Source organism: Cuculus canorus, chromosome Z (assembly GCF_017976375.1).
Source record: "Cuculus canorus isolate bCucCan1 chromosome Z, bCucCan1.pri, whole genome shotgun sequence".
Lineage (NCBI taxonomy): Eukaryota > Metazoa > Chordata > Aves > Cuculiformes > Cuculidae > Cuculus > Cuculus canorus.
The window spans coordinates 69,964,139-69,982,426 of NC_071441.1; the positions used below are offsets into that span (position 1 = coordinate 69,964,139).

Sequence of the window (18,288 nt, forward strand, 5' to 3'; positions counted from 1 at the left end):
GGGGCCTGGTCCGGTGGAGTGGAGAGCCATCTCCCCCTGTTCAACTCAGTTTGCATGGCCTCTAGCAGAGGACGGCCAGAAAGGTATCTGTGCCCTAAAACCTTCTTTAGCACCAGAAGGTGCTCACATGGGACAGAGGACTAGCATAAGCTAAATTCAGGGCCTATTTTATGCAAAACTCAAATGCTGTTTAAGTTTGGATTTGACAGCAGCTGCTTAACCCCAAAGGAAGAGTCTTGTGTAGGTACAAAGGTGACCACAGCTTGGTTACCGTTAGAATCAGGTTTTGCACCTCTAAGGGAGATGCCCTTTCCTATCCCAAATGGCATGTCTCAGTTTGCTCCCATTCTTTAACCAGTTTAACGGAGAAATCCCTGGTTCCTCCTCTGCTTAGTTGTTCTTCTGCTTACGTGTGTTTTGTGCCATTCTAGGTGCTACGTCTGCTCCTGTGAACATGCATAGAGCCAGTCTCTATACTTACTGCCTGTGCATAGGCGCCATACGCTCCAAACTGGATGGCCATGGGGTTGAACATGCCCATTTGTCCTGCCATTTGCTGCATGCGCCTCATTGTGCGCTCCTTGTCAGTATCTGCAAACTTCACCACCAGGCTTGAAGAGGCTCCCTGCAGGACAGAAGAAAAGGATACACACAGGTTAATTAGCCAGGTATGCGCTGGCTCATGTAATCCATACAATTACCATAGAATTGTTAGTGTGGGATCTAGCTGTTGCTCAGTTTTTCCTGTGCAATCTCTCAGGCCTTTTGAATTAGACCGCTGCAAGAAGCTGAGATCATCACAAAGGAAGGAATAGCCCCTGGAGGGTGAGCAACTGAGGACAGAAGCACAACTTCTAGTTTCCTCTATAATTCAAACTTTGAGGCTGTCATTCATGCTCTCTCTGCAGAAGCTGTTGCCTTATTCTTTCAATACATAGAAAACCATCTGGCCCAGTAGAATGCCCTCATCAGAGGACAAAGATCTGGACTCAGTGTAGCAAAATGTAGAAGCCTGCTCTGGATGAATGTGGTGGGATTTGTGAGCCAATTTGTTTTGATGGAATGAATTAGCTTTGTGCATGCCAGACCCCCTGAGCTGGATTGCCCTTTCACATTGTCGTATCTTGTAGCCTCCTGTCCAGTGAGAAATTCCTGCCTAGTCTTTGAGAAAAGATTCAATATGCTGGGCAGGGTGTATGTCTCGCCACCAGACAGCATCTCTTCAGCACTGTTCAATTAAGGGAGCAAAAATAGCACCTGATGGACCTGAGTTTCCTCTCCATGAACCTTTAATATTACACTTTACTGGGAAAGTTTTACAGTGTTTGGGTTTTGTCTGCAGTCAACACTGGTGCAGAACTACAGCTGATCACCTGAGCTGGCTGCAGAAGTCTGTAAAAAATGTAGAGCTTTGGGGAATGAAAGAAATCCCTTTCCTCCCCCAAATGAGAAAGGTCAGTAACTGCAATTCTTAAACTTCTGATAGGAGGCAGAGATAGGAAGAAATAGATCTGCTTAGGAAAGAAGACAATGATATCTTTTTAGTTGGCTCCAAGGACATCCTAACTTCATGGGCCGGTTGGTTCCCCACAGCGCAATCTTCCCAGGGGAAGAAAGGTGCAGGGGAGGGGCGATCCAGCAGCATCCCCGACAGCAGGCAGAGAGTTGCCTTGGGAGCTGGGCTGCCACCAAGTCCAGGGAGATGGGCAGGTAAGCTGTCAGGAGGCTGACAAAGAGCAGCTCAATTCATCACACTCCTGTGGTACGCTTCCCTTTTGACACACTGATATTCTCTGATGGAAATACAGTCAGTGGGGAAATTGCCAGTTCAGCCTCTGGCCACAGCAGCAGAGAAAGACCAGGTCCATGTCAGAGAAACTGGACTGTTATGGGCCCCTCATTTTTCTAGCGGAGATGAGGTTGCACGGGTGGAGTGTAATTAGCAGGTTTACTTATCCTTCCAGGTACCTGTAACCAGAAAAATGTAGTCTCAGTGAAAGCAGAATTAGTCTGCTACGAATTGGGAACAGCATAGTAAAGCACAGCTATGGATGTACATGTATATAAGTCCCAGCTATGCATATTCAATAGCCTCTCTGGATCTTCAGTTATGAATAAAGACTTGAGGAATTAACTTGCTAAAAAAACCCCAAACAATCTAAGGCTACACAATGAGCGATGTTCCCCTGGATTAGCAGCCTGTTCTGGGAGGAAGTGATTTTCATTGGCAAAGAATCTTTCTTTTTGACCTGTTAGTCTCTCTCTAATAAATCTACAACCCACACAAACAATGTGGTGAAGAGCAAGGGGTTGAAAGAAGTGCTTCAGGAAAACAAAGGGATGGAGAGATGAATGCTCTAGTCGAGGGTGGAGAGCATTATTCAGAAGTTATCATGAGAGGAAAACAGAAAGCAGCTGGGGGGAGAAAAAAATTCTAGCCAAAATTCCCCTGCATTTCTGCTGAAGGCTGAGTGACTTTTCATTTTTTTAAATCACACAATGTAGTTATTGATCCTTCCCCAAATCACACTCTTAATTGCAGCTCATCGACAAATGAATATTTTAATGCATACATTTCCTGCTAATTATCACCTAGACCAGTCCTTAATTAGATTTCAACACTCATTTAATTAACCCTGATCCAAGAGACTGTTTGGTAACCTGAATCTAATGATTTAAACCTATTTGCAGCTGTATTGGAGCGAGGCACTGGTCCACAGCAGATTGGGCTCTTCGGAGCTGTTGTCATGATTTGCAGAGCACAGGCAGCAGCATAGTGGGCACAATGCAACACAGAGGAATTCAAAACTGAGTAAGGTGAATGAGTATTCATCTCTGTAAAGGTTTTTAAAGATGTGACTTGCTCTAGTTAGCAAGACAGAGAAGTGTAAATAAGTTTGTGTCTTCTTCCTTTCCCTTTTCTTGCCTTGGAACTCTTACGTCCAGAGAACTGCCTCAGGAAATTGCTAATGCCTCACATTGTCGAGAATCAAACTATTATTGTTATTTGATGGCAACATGAAAACATGGGTAACCTCCATATGAAGTTCTTGCCCCTGGAGTGTTCTTCCCTCCTGATGTGAGTTGTAGTGACTGCACAGCAGACTTTTGACCCAGTGGGGTTTAAGACTGCCTCTCGTGAGATGTTTTACTGGGTTGCCTGTCACAACAGGAATTAGGGCCCCTTTGAACATTACTATCTTATATACAAGGCAGAAAAAAGCATTGGCAAATAGAAGCAAATAAGAGCACACACTACAAAGAAAGAGGAAAAAAAAGGAGTTTCTTCAAGAGTGCTCTGCAATGAGATGTTCTTGTAAGCACTTAAAGATACGTAGCTGGTAGGGATGCTGCATTGCTCTTAAATATGAAGACTGACCTTGGAACTGATGTTTTCTGTATGTGGTACCTCACATGCAGCTGTTTCACATGGCCTGAAGGAAATCACGCAGTAAACTCTACCAGATTACCCGGTGCAGGACTCTTAGCAGAGGAGCCAAACAAACAGTGCTGTTCATCCAGAGCAACACAAGGCTGATTTCTTCTCCAGTGACACCCACTAATCCAATGGATAACATTAGAAATGCCCCAGAATGGGTTAGATTTTCCATGAGATAAAAACAGCAGAGCCCTTCAAGTGAACTATTTATTGCTTCAGCAAGCAGATAAACCCTGGTGTAAATCAGCCGTTGACTGCTGACAAAGGCAATAGGTCCTATCTGCCTGCTCATTTATTAGTAACACACAATATCCCTGTTGCTTTCTCCAGTTGCACCTTACATTTCCCCAGCTCACAAGAGAGTTACAGTGGGTAAGTCAATAATATTTGAAATGTACTTTGAGATCTGTGTGTTAATTCTGTATTTTACCGAGAGGTGGACCTGTTGGTTTTTTTCTCTACCCTGCAGATCCACAGTTGAAAGAGACTTATAAAAGTCAGCATTCCTGCTGGTGCCTCTGCAGTAGGGTACTTGGAATTGGCATTTATCTCTTTTCCTATCACATCAACCTCCTTTTTCAAGTGCTTTGATATCTACTGATGAAAAGAATAATACAAAAGCTAAGTATTATTATGCTTTCCCTATTTTCTTTTTGGCCAGCAAGTCTGCTTAATATGACTACCTTGCTTCCCACCCCCTTCCCATGCACGGAAATTAATTGCTCCCCTTAGTCAGCAGAGTCAGATGCTCTTGAGGTTGGTAGGGTGAGGGAAAAGATGGAGGAAAAATCACCCTATGCCACACTCACTTTGTAATCCCTAATCAGAGTCCTCTGTGGGAAAAACTAATTTCCCAGCCTGTCTTGACGTGTGAAATAAAGTCATTCTTGAAAACAGCAGCTTGACAGGTCACTTGTGAAATTTCATATTCAACTAAAAATAAAATATCCATCCATTGATATTTCATTTAAAGGCAAAGGAAAACAAATCTTTTGCCTGATTGCTGGGATCGTTTCCTATTAGTTACGGCCTTCCAAATGGAGTGCATACACAAATTAAGCAAAAGCTTAATAATAATACTGCAAAGCATCAGGGAAAGCTGCTTCTGCCTAGAACAACGTTAATCAGGAAACTTTTGTGAAGAAGTGTCCTTGCAGAATATAAGCCTGACTTTTCTTTTCCTGTCAACCTTATAAGTCTTCTCTGACTCAGTATGTGACTGATCTCTACAGATGGTTAGAAAGCTTCTTCTTGGAAAACTGATGAATTTGGACCTAATTTGCCAAAGCCATTCAATCATGTTTTATTTTAAGAATGTCTCATTGGATATAAGCATACAGTTAATACTTTAGTGGAAGGCTGTCTCTCTCATACAGATAGACTTTTATATCTTGGTTAGCTCAAACAAAGCCAGTTAGAAGTTCTGGGCCAAAAATATATATATATATAAGAAAAAGCTTTTATTACATTGAAGTTCCAGTGACTATTGTTCTTGAGTACGAGAGATCTGAATGTCCAGATTGTATTAAGGAACTTCCAAAATCTCAGATGTGTACACCACATAAGATTCTTAAATGAAGAGGTGCTGCTGGATACTTCTCATTGAGGCCATCAGTCTACCTTCTTAAGTATTGCCATATGATTGTGGTTTCTTGTGTTGGAACTTTTGTAATTGCAAAGCAGAGCTGGGAAGGTGCTGATCTAAAGATCCTTGACGCTAGGGTATGAAAGCCAAAAGAGGATTTCTGTACTTTGGGCTCTGCCAGATGAGGCCATTTGCTATGATGACTCCTAAGTTTGAAAATAAAATGAGTTGTTTTTTTCCTTTAAATCCCTGAGTAGCTCTACTCAAAACAGGGTTGCTGAATTAGACAGTAGGGGCTTGACCCCAGCCTGGGATTTTAGACAAGCAAGAAAGAAACTACTATCCAATTAAAACTGTAGAGCAGAGGGAATTTTAGCTAGGTAGAAATGTAATTACCCATGCTGGAAGATAGCCAGGACACCAGGACTAACTTCCCCCTCCTCTTGTGAAATATGCTATGTTTTTCTGTACTCAGGACTTCAATTTCATGTTTCATCTGAAAGATGAGTAGGATGGCAGTCACTAGGAGCGATTTCCACTGCACAATCCTGAGAGATGGTTTAGACACACTTGAGACGAGAGTGACAGAGTCGGAATGGGGAAAGGAGGCATTCATCCAGGGCTGGAGTGACAGACATTTTGATAATTCTGCTCCCTCTGTAGAGGGGATTCTTCATGCAATGTCTAAGCAGAAAAAGTTGCTGCAGGTAGTACTTCACAGGTCTATGAAGATGTAATTTATTTGGAGTGGAAGCTTGATTTAGGTTTTACTTGCCCATACACTACTTAGCAGGTGTCTCTCTGACCTGAAGTTATTGCTTTCCGCAGGGAACAGAATCATTGACTCCTGGTGGCACTGTATCCAATTCTAATTAGAAAGAACTCAATGTATAACCCAGGTATTAGTATGCCCCTCGAATCAAAGCCAGGTATCCAAACAACCTAAACTTCAAAGCGGAGTTCTTCAAGCAGCTCTGAGTTTTTCAGCTCAGTCTACAGATGATAAAAGTCCTCACAGAATCATTTGCCTTCCTTAATACATTATGAAGTGAAACTTGTTGTTGTCCTGGTAGACTGGAAATTCTTAACCACTATTTAGGAATGTGAAAGCAAAAAGTAATTAATTTTTGTCTATTTCAAGAAAAACTTAAAATCCAAAATTCAAAAGAAAATGTTATAGGTTTCACTTTCCCAGTAGGAGTAATATGGTTTGGAAGATAAGGTATGTCTATTTCTGTATTTACTAAAAATATACTTTGCCTTAAAAATATTCTTAGATCAACAAATGATGATGTAATTTTTAATGAATTATTATTACTGTAAAGAAAATGTTTGTTAGCTGCAACATCTAGCCCTGTGAAACCTACTATGTGAATAATCTCTCCTTCTAGCTAAACAGGCAAGGGTGAAAACAAGTTGTATAATTCCAGAGCCATGATGTGAGTTGTCACAGCAAGGAAGCATCACAACCAGACATGGGGCCCCTGATGCTTCGGGACTCTACTTGCATGCGCTCTACTCTCCCTTGGCCATTCAGGATTAGGACATGAACAGCCTAAGATGACTTGGAAAGAAACAGATGTTGAGGAAGTGCTGGCAAGCTGGGCAGATACATTTCAACTGTGTGTGTGACATAAAAGAACATTTCAGAGTCACTGAGTGGCAAACATGCTGCACATGACTGGGCTTCCCAGATTGCTATCATGCTGTATGACTGTAGGCTACCAAGGTGTAAAGCAATTTGCTTGACTGGGCTAGTAAAAATCATTTGCATTTTTGCAGGATATTTAAACTAAACATTTCCAAGCAATGTACAACTGCAGGGTCAATAATTAATAAATAATACTGTTTGCAGGGAAGAATAACACATGATAAGTATGGTGAAACAAGTGGTCAGCGAAGCTGTGAGATGGTGTAACTCAGAGAAGCTCTGCTAAATCTGGTGGAACAAGGAGCTGGCTTATGCTGAAGGATCTGTCTTCATTGCATTCCACTCCACCAAGACAGAAAGGTGTCTCCTTGCATGAGACCTCACAACCACTATTCCTGTGAGTACAACACAGACCTTTGGGACTGGAAGTAAAACATACCCCTACCTGATTTTACTTGCCAGAGGATGTCTGAGGCAAAATCATTGGTGTCTGGTAGGATACTTCACATTCGTGAATTTGTGTGGGCTTCAGTTGACGATCTTATCTGAAAGTTGTTCCTTTGATAATACTTCTTTCCCCTAATAATATTTAATCAATTGCTGGCTATGTTTTGCATAGGGACAGCAATCTATGTTTACAAAAGTCTTTCTATTTTCCTCACAAGAATGTGTGTTATCAATGTAGACTACACATTTTAGCGGGGCTTGGAAAGAGTGAATTGAAGGGAAACAAGCAGAAGCATCTGGTGTTTTAGTATTGATCTAGAGCCCACTTAAGGGAAGAGGGAAGACGAAAGAATCTCCTAAAAAGCAAGCAGAGAGGTAAAGACCTAATGCTCACATCTTCATTCCTCTCCATGGTGGGAAGAGCACATCCTTACAAAAGAAAGTATTGATGACTGGTGGAACGTTCGCCAGTAGGCTAGGAACAACCTTGCTTGGTGGGGAGGATTTTAAGCTTCCCAGGGCTGGAATCTTGTCAATGTCTCTGGTGTCCCAGAAAAATTAGCGTTTACTAGTCATTTCAGCCCCTGGAAGTGCTGATCTCATCTGAATGAGATGAGAGTTGAGTGCTGTGAGGCTTGCAGGGGCTGCTGATGGCACCAGGACCGGGGCAGCGCTCAGCAATGTCTCAGTCGCACTCCTGCTTTCCCCTAGCTGCCCACATGGCTGTTGATTTAGTTCCCAGCTGCCCTTGGACTTGTAAAGAGACTGGTGCCGATTACATCCTTCTGCCTAGTCTGAGGCTATTTGGAGGCAAGGAATACTGTGGTTTGGAGGGAGCAAGGAAGCCTGTCACAACCCATGGGTCTCCTTATTGTCTCGCTGGGTGCCTTTGCAGCTACGGAGGTGTGACTGCAGAAGTAAATGCCATCCTTGGTGCCAGTATATTCATACAGCCTGGCAGGCAGTCAGGCTGCCTGGATTTCTACTCTGGAACTCAGCAATGTGTAATGTATTAGTTCATTTATGGGATAAGGGGGAGGCAGAGAACACAGTCCCGTGATACTGTTTTTTATAAAAAGAATTAGGGGAAATCATGATAACACTGGGAAACTTTTGGCCCAAACACTGTAAAATCAAGAGTCTCGGTGGCAGCAGTGGGGTGGAGGGTCTCTGGACCTTAGTTTCCCTATGGCTAGAACACCCTGCCCAAATGATAGTGAAGCTGAGCTACCAAGAGCCATTGACTTTGGATAGAAGAAATGATGGCAAATTCACATTTTGGTATTACACACCCATGGTTTCTTCCATCCCGAAATAAAACACATGACTTTACATATGTTGTGGCCTATTCAGAAAAATCAGGCATTATTAGAAGGAGGGCCAGGTCTGTTGCTGGTGAGTTATGAATGGATTTTTAATGTATTATTCTTTTTAATGGAAGGAATGGGTGTGCTGTGTCTTGCCCTGAGTTAAACAAGCCAGTCTGTGTGTTACACAAAAACATTGCATGGCATGTATGTTCTTTAGAGAGCAGGAGATCAACGGCAAAGAGGAAAAATAGGTCTGAGCTGGCATCTCCATTCTGTTCTACCAGCTTCTGTAATGCCAACAGTGAAAAACAAAACCTCAGCCTTCCACATTAATTTCAGCAGATAAACTTGTGTTGATGATACTCCACTCAAACTTTAGGCAAGTAAGTTAAGCTGTGAGGCATGAAGGGCACATAGATGCTGGAATCTTATCAACTTTCACCTAAAATTACATTGGAGAAATCCCTGCTTTATCCTTCTCTGTTCATGTGAAATTAAATTCTAATGACCTTCCCATTTCCTATTTACCCTGCCAGCCAGAGGGAGTCAGTGACTCTCTACTGATTGTCACAAAGTGGCTTTTATTAACTGAGGACTTGAGCCAATGCTGGAATCTAAATGAGAGTAAATTTTGTTCGTTAATTGACGCTCTGAATCATGGTGTCTTTAATTGTTATCTATTTGTACTATGGATTTGTTTAAGGTTCTGTTTATGTTACCTGGATATTTTGAAGACACGCTTGGGAAGTGAGGTGGTGGACTGATGACTTCAAGTTTGACCTTATTTATTCTATGTTTTCCAGATGTAGGTAAATATTAAGATTTAGATGCTCAAGTGTCTACTGGTTATTTATTCCCTGCTGGGACCAGGAAAAAGATTTACTGTGAATTTGGCCACAAACTGACTAAATACACTGATTATTTGTGTATAAGAGAAGTTCATTCCAAACACTGTATTGGTGCTTCTTTTCCTTCTGTCTTGTGTCTTGTCTCTTAGGAAGACTTTCGGATGACCTAATTGCAGTAATTTTGGGTATGATTTTAAACCATTGATTACTTAGGATGGACAGATGTCTCTCTGTGGGCCTAGTCAGCTATAATAGAAATGTAGTTGATAAGATTAAAAATTACCCCAAAGTTTTATACTTTGACTAACACTTTGATATAATTCAGCTGGGTCAACCTTTTGTCGGCGAGCTGCAAAGTGTGGGAATTTTCCTGTGCAAGGTTTGTATGGTGCTTAGCATACAGCAGTTCCATCTAAGAACAACAATGACCACATTTCCAATGGTAGTAGTCTGAGAGGAAATCTGCAGGTCACACCTGCAAACATGAAGCTCCTTACGCCTAGCTCACAGTTTTGTTTGGTTTCCTGAGGATGCACGTTGCTGGAAGTGAAATGTGCTAGAAGTTTTGAACTGCAGTCCCTCAACTTTGTGGAAATGACAAAGTCTCCTTCTGAGCACTAAAGGCTGCCATGAGCCTGAAGGGGGAAAGAGAGTGTGCAGCTGGATGTGTGTGCGTATTTGTGAAGAAGGGAGGAGAGATGAGGAAAGTTTCTCTTATGAAAGAAATGATCCAATTTGAAGCAAGTCCCTCATGGGAAGAGCTGTGACAGAGGCTGCTCTGTTCCTGTTAATTTTCACAGTGCAGCTGTCAGCGGGTCTGTAAATAGTACTCTGCGAAGCCAACACTTCCTATCCACACATCAACCATTCAATTAACAGAAGAACAGAAGAAGGAAATAAAGTGCACCACAGCCTTCTATCACGGCTTTGATGTTTCCCAGCAATTTATGAAAGTGTACACAAATCTAATTACAAGCCCCACTGCTTCCCATTTACATGGAGCTCCTCAAGTTCAGAGCTGTTTATATCAAAATAATTGTTAAAAATACCTCAGCTGATCTACGGCATTGTGGCCCCCCACTCACAGGAGCCGCCACGCTGCTCCTCCCAGGGAGTTTCTGCAGACTCAGCGCTTTGGTGCCAGTGTGCACGCATAATAAGAGCCGCTTCCCCGCCGCTCTGCAAGTGAAGAGCCCGGGCTACAACTTCATCATGCCCACAAAGGCCTATTTTCCTTCTTTCCTCCACCTGCTCGGAGCCCCTTCTGCCGACTCTCGCTGCTTTCCCTTCCATCCCTAATTCACATAAATACTCCTCTGCTGTGTTGACAGGGGGTGAGAACAGCTGTTCGGCCGGTTTCTGTAATGGGACTGTGTCTGAAGACAACTTCACTGTGCTTTGCAAAGTCGTAACTGCACTGTAGGAATGCGCAGCAATAATAATAGCAGTCATAAATGCGAGTTGAGGTTAGTTTCTTTGATGGGGTGCCACAGCATCTGAAGTCAGGAAGGTGAAAAGCGGTGCCCCATTTGCTATTAGTTTGAAAGAGGACTTGGTAAACTAAACAGCTGAAAAATTATTCCAGCTTAATTAATGTCAAAAATCTCTTACAGTATGAGAGAGTGGATAGTACAATGTATAAGATAAGAAGAAAATCCCTTCATCTGACTATTAATAGTATTTGGCTGGGAATTAGCATGCTATACATTTACTTCCAAAGAACGTGGTGGGTGGAGGCTGAAAATTAACCTTGTTCAAGGTGTTGTGTCATTGATATTTTCTTGATTAATTAAAAAAAAATCAAATACAACAATTAGAGAGCTAAACAGTCTGCCACCTAATAACACTGAGCAATAATTGCATAATTTGATATGGGTGGCTTCTGAGCAGAGATTTGAAGTCATTTTTGTCATTTCTGTTGATAAGAGCAGCACAGAAAAATGTTGAAATGAAAGCCCCCAAGTTAACAAAGTTTTTGGTTGCAGTGCTTTTAAGTTTAATTAAGTTGAATCTTTCTCTGGGAGGCAGACATCTGTTCAGTGCTTGTATCCAAGTCTCACATTTTCCTTTCTTTTCGCAAAATCAATGATTCCATCTCAAAAGTAATTTTTACGGAAGATATTCAGCCAGGCATAGATAGACTTGGGATGCTACTGCCTGGAGGCAGAAGAAATGTTGTGGTTTGACCAAGCCGATGCAAACTTGCATAGAAAAACAAAAGAGAACTTGGCCTTTGTGGCAGACAAAGCCACCTTAGAGGTTAGCTTTGTTAATAAAGGTAAGATATAGAATGAAGAATGAATATAGCACCGACAATTAGTGTGTTAGGCAAGTTCACAGTACACCTAATGTATCAAGAATCAGAGGACTCAGATGCAGGATGACTGATTTCTGAATCTCAAAATGGTTTAATTGGGCAAACACTCAGAACAGGTTTCAGCTCCCCTTGCATTGGACGGGAAGTTAGGGGTCCACTTTAAGACACATACTCACTGCAACTGCTTGGACAGGAAGCAGGGAGGCAAATAACCCCACAGCTCAGTCAAGCAATCTTAAGCTTGTCTAAGCTACATGGGAGGAATCACCATCAGAAAAGAGACTAAGTGAACATCCTTAACATCTGACTTGTAGTTGACCAATGTCAGCCGGTATAGAGCCCCCTCAGATCTTAAGCTCCAGTAAGATCACTGTGGCTGTGATAAGTACAGCAGAAGGACTTCATGGTGGCAATGGTATATCACTGGTGAGAACAGGCAGATGTAGGTTCTGGGGCATCTTCAGGAAGCAAGTGGGTTTAGCTTTTGTTTTTAAGCAGTATGGGTCCTTTGTAATTCTAAGTTCCACTTCAGGTGAAGAATCACTATATTTTAGAACTGGGAGACCATAGGAATCTGATACAAAATTATCTATAAAGCACACTTCTATCTGGGTTTTGATTTGACAGGTTTCAAAATCTATTTCTGTAAAATAAAATTCGGCCAGAGGTATCTATTTCTCTCAGCTGATTATGATAGAAACTTAGATGACAAACACTTAGATGATACAGTTCCTTAGCTTCTGGATGTCTCAAATTAGTTGAATCCAAAGTCAAGTATTTAGTCTAATGATGTTATGAAGTTTTCCATTATAATTAATGAAAGGGACAGACATGCCCAGAAGGTGATTTAGCCCATCCTAGCACAGACAGATAAAGGGAAGAACACACAAATCTCTAGAAATATCTTTCTCTCTTCTGTCTGCAGGAACCCTAGAAGATGTTTAGAATAGATTATAAACTTTTAGACTGTTAAAGCTAAATGAAATGAATCACAGTCTTTACTTCTTCTCACATCTATGCAGACAATGTAGATAAGAGTACTCGTTTATGCCTTCCGGGAATCAATCTGTAACAGAAGAAATTCTGAGGTGCCATAGTGGGCAAAATAGTGAAAAGGGTGAAACAGTACTACCATTTTCAACTGTGTGTACTTTTTGGGTAGGATAAAAACTGCTGCAATTTAGGTATGTGTAATGAACTGTGGAGTTTATTCTGTGTGGGTGGATGGACAAGGCCATATCTTAGACGTGTTGGATGCTCTAGATGTGTTGAGCAGAATGACTCTTCAACATTTGGCTGTTGCCCGGATATGAAGACATGGAGAGGACAAGAAAACCAAGCTGAAAATGGTGCCTAGGTAGGAACACGGCTGACAGGTAGGACGACAATGTTGTCCTCGGTAACTGATAATGGAGGTGGAGGAGAGAGGAGACAGGGTCTGGGAGAAAAGTTCGAGAGCTATGTTTCATACATGTTCAGCTTGGTATGATAGCTAGATATCCACTAGGAGATGCTGGAAACACAGGCCAAGATTTTAGTTTGGACAAGACTCAGTCCTGCGGTAGAGAAGTTAGATCTGCAAACTGTCACTATAGAAATAGTAGCTGAATTTGTGTTGGTAGATGAAGATGCTAGGGACAAGACTTAGATGAAAAAAGGAAGAAAATCAAGGGAAGAAACCTGCTTATGTCCCCATATGGATGGGGAAATGAGACAAGAGATGACAAAGTAACTGAAGATGAAAGTACAGGGCATATAACTGTTATGAATATATTATAAATACATGTAAAAGTACATGAAAATTATGATCACTCATAAAGGAGGATATGGAGGTCAAGTAAAACACTATCCTAAAGCTGATGAGTTGATAGGAAATATCATTTAAAAAGACACAGAAAAGCTTTCTTGGCAGGTAGATACAGGAGGAACTATGGGCTGCTCAAAAGTAAGGCATTTGGGGAAAGCTGTTTCTCAAAGCAACTGATAACGTGACAATTGGAAACTTGTAGATCTGTTTGGTGGGCCTTTAGAAGAAACGAGTGCCTTGCAGAGAGAAGTGGTCTTGTGGTGGATGGTGGGCAGGTACCTGTCCAATGAAAGGTTAATAAAAAAAAAATAAAAAAAGGAAAAAAACTTTTATAAAAGAAAGTTGCCTTTTGAAACTATTAGGCAACATATGTTGTGTGAACAGAAAGTCACAGTAGAGCAATAATCCTGACAGCTGTGGCGAAACAGGAGTCTGCTGCAGGAATGAACGGCTCGAGACCTGACAAGATCGATGATGGATGCCCCGTTGGTAGTACATGAGGACAAGGCAAAAGACGTTTAAATTGGCTGAACCACAGGAACAACTTTGAGTTGGCATCACAGCTGGACAAATGAGGCCAGTCCTAATGGCGAGAGAGATGGGAAGGGATATTGAAGGAATATGGCAGCAGTGCACCCCTGCTTTCCAAGGACGAGGGCTACATCACCATCTCACCACGAGGTGGCTGCATTTCTCTGTGAACATCCAAGTCCTGAGAGGCTGCACACCCTGAAAATGAGAATGGGAACAGAAATCGCAGGATTTGGCCCATCTCATTCAAATTGCCTTAAGGATTTTGAGGCTCTGTGGGAAAAACAGTGTGTGCTCCATGTCTTGATCAAGTGAAAGTCAATCGACAGGTCCTCACTCGTCTGCTGAGCCATGGTAACTGCCTGCATGCCAGCTATAGCTCATGGGAGATATGTGGCAGTGCCACATAACTTAGCTTATAATGAAGAGGTTGAAACTGATAATTTTCTGCTTGCTTTTCCTGTGAACTAAGAGTAGATACATGGACTGCTGCTGATGTTCAGCCAATTCATGGAAACTTCTCAATCTGTGAATGCTCGAGTGCGAATCTGGGATGTGCATTTAGTGAAGATTAAACTGTGATGGTTTTTCAGACACCCAAATTTGGTTATTCAAGAACATTTCTAGAACTGCTATTTGAGTCAAATAAGTCAACAGGAGAAATGGTCCCCTAAAAACCTGAGTGATTAAATGGCCAAGTTCTTCATTGTTTTGCACATCATAAGTTCAGTTGATGTCAGCATAATGGAACAGAAATTTGCTCCCAAGTGGTCAAGAGGTGAAGCTTTTTCCTTATCTAAAGTGTGCTTAAAATAGAATCGATAAGGGCAGAGGAAGGATAAGGATATTTTTGGTATAGTAGATCTACATAAAATTTACAGCGTTTCTTGGGTTTTGTCTGTTTTCTCCCATCTTCCTCTCACCTCTGTCACCTGATTTTGCAAGATTTTTGGGACAGGAACTGACTTTATATTACACCCTTTCTGTGGTACTACACCTTGTGGAACTGCAATTCCTGGTGTCAGTTATACACATTAGCACTTTTCCAAAATTTGGAAGAAAGTAATTAAAACTGACCTGTCTTTGACCTGTCTCAGGGAAGATGGTCGTAATAATTCAGAATGGGATGTCAGCATCAACCCCAGCATCTTGTTTTGTTAGAAGGAATCTTTTAGGAAGAGAGTCCTAAAAGTACTGTAATACTTCAAAAAACTGAGACCCTCCCATCTGTAAGGGGATATTTTCAATATCATCACCGTAAACTTGTATTATTTTTAATCTGATTTGTATAAGATGGAGTTCCAGAAAATGAGATCTTGATGATTTGCTACAGTTAGAAACCTTTTTCCCTGTAAAAAATTTTCCATTTTCATCCCCACAAAGACCTAGAGAAAATCTGCCAGGCCCACTTTAAACTTATTTGGATAAATTAATGAATTTACATTAGAGTCTTTTACGGAAAGAGACATTTTACACTCTTAAATATCTTTTATTGAGCTTTCCTGTATCTCTTCCAAGTTGTCGGCATGCTTGTTATACTTTCATGATTTACACTGTGAATAATTAGTAATAAAAATAATATACTATTATAATAAACTAAAACATGTTGTACTACACTGTTTTTACTTGCTAACGATGGGGTTTGTGTGATTGTGTACAGATATAATTTTGAATAGGAAATACATTTCCATTTCTACTTTCCTGAACCACTGGACTTGAACCCTCATATTAGCTAGATATTTTTCCAACCAAAATAATTCTCAAATGTTTCCTGAAAGATTCAGTAGTAGGTCTGACTCTCTGTCAGAAGTTGGATGTAGGGGACCACATTTAAGCCTAGGTAGGCAGTTTTGTAGTAGCAGTTCATGCTGCCTATCACTGTGATTTGTCTTTAGCTTCAAATGCCATCACATGAACATGGATGCTGGCAAGAAGTTCCTTATCCTTCACCTAGAGGCAGGGACTCTTTGCAAATGGAAAATAAAGCCCTCAGACAGGAATTTCTACTTAATTCATCCCTCTGAAACTTGAAATTTAATGATCATCGTCAGTTTGACCCAATGTTTTTGGCATCTGTGAACCATATGACCTTTTCTTCAGGTCATCAAAACTGTTGGTGACAGAATACAGCACTCCTTGGGGTTCTGTGCCTCTGTGAAGAGATAGTGTCACCCTGGCCTTTCCAATGATGAGTTAAGCACTCCAAAGCCCTTCATGCCTGAGCTGTTATCTATCCTTCCTGGAAGATGAGTTTCAAAGCATAGATAAAATATCCATCCTCCTCTCTCAGGCCACAGGGCAGCAAAGGTTGGACCTCTCCTCACTTGCCCATGTCACAGAGTTACTCACCGGCATAGTCTGGCTGCCATGCAAGGCATTGATGGCTGCTTGGGCCTCCGCATGCGAAGAGTATTTCACAAATGCACACCCTGGAAGAAGAAAAAGAAGAAGGTAAGAAAGATATCATGGGTACCATAGAAGTCCATGTAGCTGAGTATCTTGTCCCTCTCAACTGTCCAGCAAAGAAGGTTGCAGAGAGACTATAACAAGCAAACGTAATCCTGGTTATTCCTTCCCAAACTCCAGGCATTAGCAGCCTGAGGACCCTTTAAGGCAAACCTACATCCAGAATTCCCTGTGTATAATGGGCATTGATGGGCTGAGACTTCACAAGTACATTTTGAATCCACTTATGCTTGGACCTCCACAGCTTCCCATGACACAGTGGTGAACAGGTTTACAATTTATTTAAATTATTTTATTTGTATTCGACTGAATGCTGAATGTTCCTCCCTCTGGTGTTTGAAAACAGTAAGGAATTGTGTCAAAGTTAAGAAAGCTGCATGAATTTATTACAAGCAGCAACAGGAAAGTAGTACAGAAAGCATTTATGTCATTAAGCCCACAAGGTACCTTATTGTGTCACTGTTTGGTAAAGCTCATGAGAGACTGCTCAGAGCTTGTCTTGGCCCCAGATAGCCTTGGTCTGAGAAAGCATAAGATAGCTTCAGAGTAAGAAGCTAGAATGAGAGAGACCTGCACATGACGATTGTCATCTTGCAACCACCAAAACTGAATCCTGGTCTTTCATAGCTGTAGAGTGAGAGCCTGTATGGGTCTTCTCCTTTGGACATCAGAGAAACATGTGCAGTGCATCTCCAGCCTGCATTGCCATGTGGAAGTCTTACATAAGATTTTAGGGCAGAAAGGTGCACTTATGAATATGTGCTCGAGTGCAGAAATGATCAACACTTCAAAGGGTCACATGTACCGCTAAAGTGGGGGAAAATATTACTAAATCTCTTAGCTACAAGCAAACTGACTCAGAGAGAGGAAGAGTAATTTCCATATGCTGAGGCGGGTTTTGGAACAGATTGGGAGGGATCTGAGAAGTTCTGGCTTCCATCCCCTTCTATTACTACCAAAGACTTTTGAGATTGTAATCAATTTGCAAAGCCCTAGCTGCTTCCCTAAAGAAGTGCAGATTACTGTGCAGGGGATGCCAGTCCTGACAATGGGATAACTCTCCTTTATTCCCTTTGTAGCATCTTTAGAAGGCCCACACACCCTTACGTGTCCACACACCCTTGTATATCCACAAAGTGCAGGCTGAAGACTGCAGCATTAGAACACCCTATTAACAAACTAGAAGAATGAGACCCAAAGATCTCCAAAATCATCACTGCAGGATGATACAAGCGAGGCTGAAGAAAACAGTGATAGCCCCATCTAAAAATAGTACACATATACAGTGTTAGCTTATAGTTAGGAACCCTTCACTTTGTGTTATTCCCTCAGCACTGTGCTCAGGCTGTATTTCAGGAAAAGTGCAATGATGGTTGCTAATAGTTGGATCTAATTTATAAGGAACTGAGAGGAGACAATCATGAGAAAATGAGATAGATAAACTTCAGCTGGAAACAATATGGATCAATTATGACATAATCACAGCCCAGCATTCCCAGGCTCCTGAGATACTGCGTCTTCCTCTTCATTAATCACAGATAATCCAGAATTAGGGTATTTAATTATTTGCAGTGATTCTTTTGTACTTTCTGCCTCTAAAAAGATGTCGATTGGCAAGTAAACAAAAGCTTTGCAACTCCAGTAACCCATCGTGTTTAGAGAAGGATTTTTGACTGCGGTGTTCCCACCACTTCACTTTCTTCAGGTGAAATTCACCCCTGTGCTGAGGAACCTGATGGATCAAGGGAGCTGGTTAAAGGTGGGAATGAAAGCAGCAGCAGGCATTTATCTCATTTAATACCCAAGATGCTAATGGATTCCTCCTACTGCTTCCAGTAGGTCTTGAGGCAGCAGGGCAAGTGAAAACTCAGCTTTCATTCTTGTATG

General features: G+C 41.6%; 1 protein-coding gene across 11 annotated transcripts in view; it reads right to left on the minus strand.

The window, feature by feature from the left end:
• CELF4 (CUGBP Elav-like family member 4) overlaps window positions 1–18,288 on the minus strand; it is a 709,115-nt gene that overhangs the window by 83,365 nt on the left and 607,462 nt on the right. For all 11 annotated transcript variants that reach the window (XR_008447745.1, XR_008447744.1, XM_054054196.1 and 8 more), the window contains exons 5-6: window positions 16,285–16,364; window positions 482–625 (exon numbers count right to left, since the gene is read on the minus strand). Coding sequence is in view for 9 of the 11 variants with exons in the window: in XM_054054196.1 (XP_053910171.1) it covers window positions 482–625; window positions 16,285–16,364 (224 nt within the window). In the remaining 2 variants the exon portion in view is untranslated. The remainder of the gene's footprint in view (window positions 1–481; window positions 626–16,284; window positions 16,365–18,288) is intronic.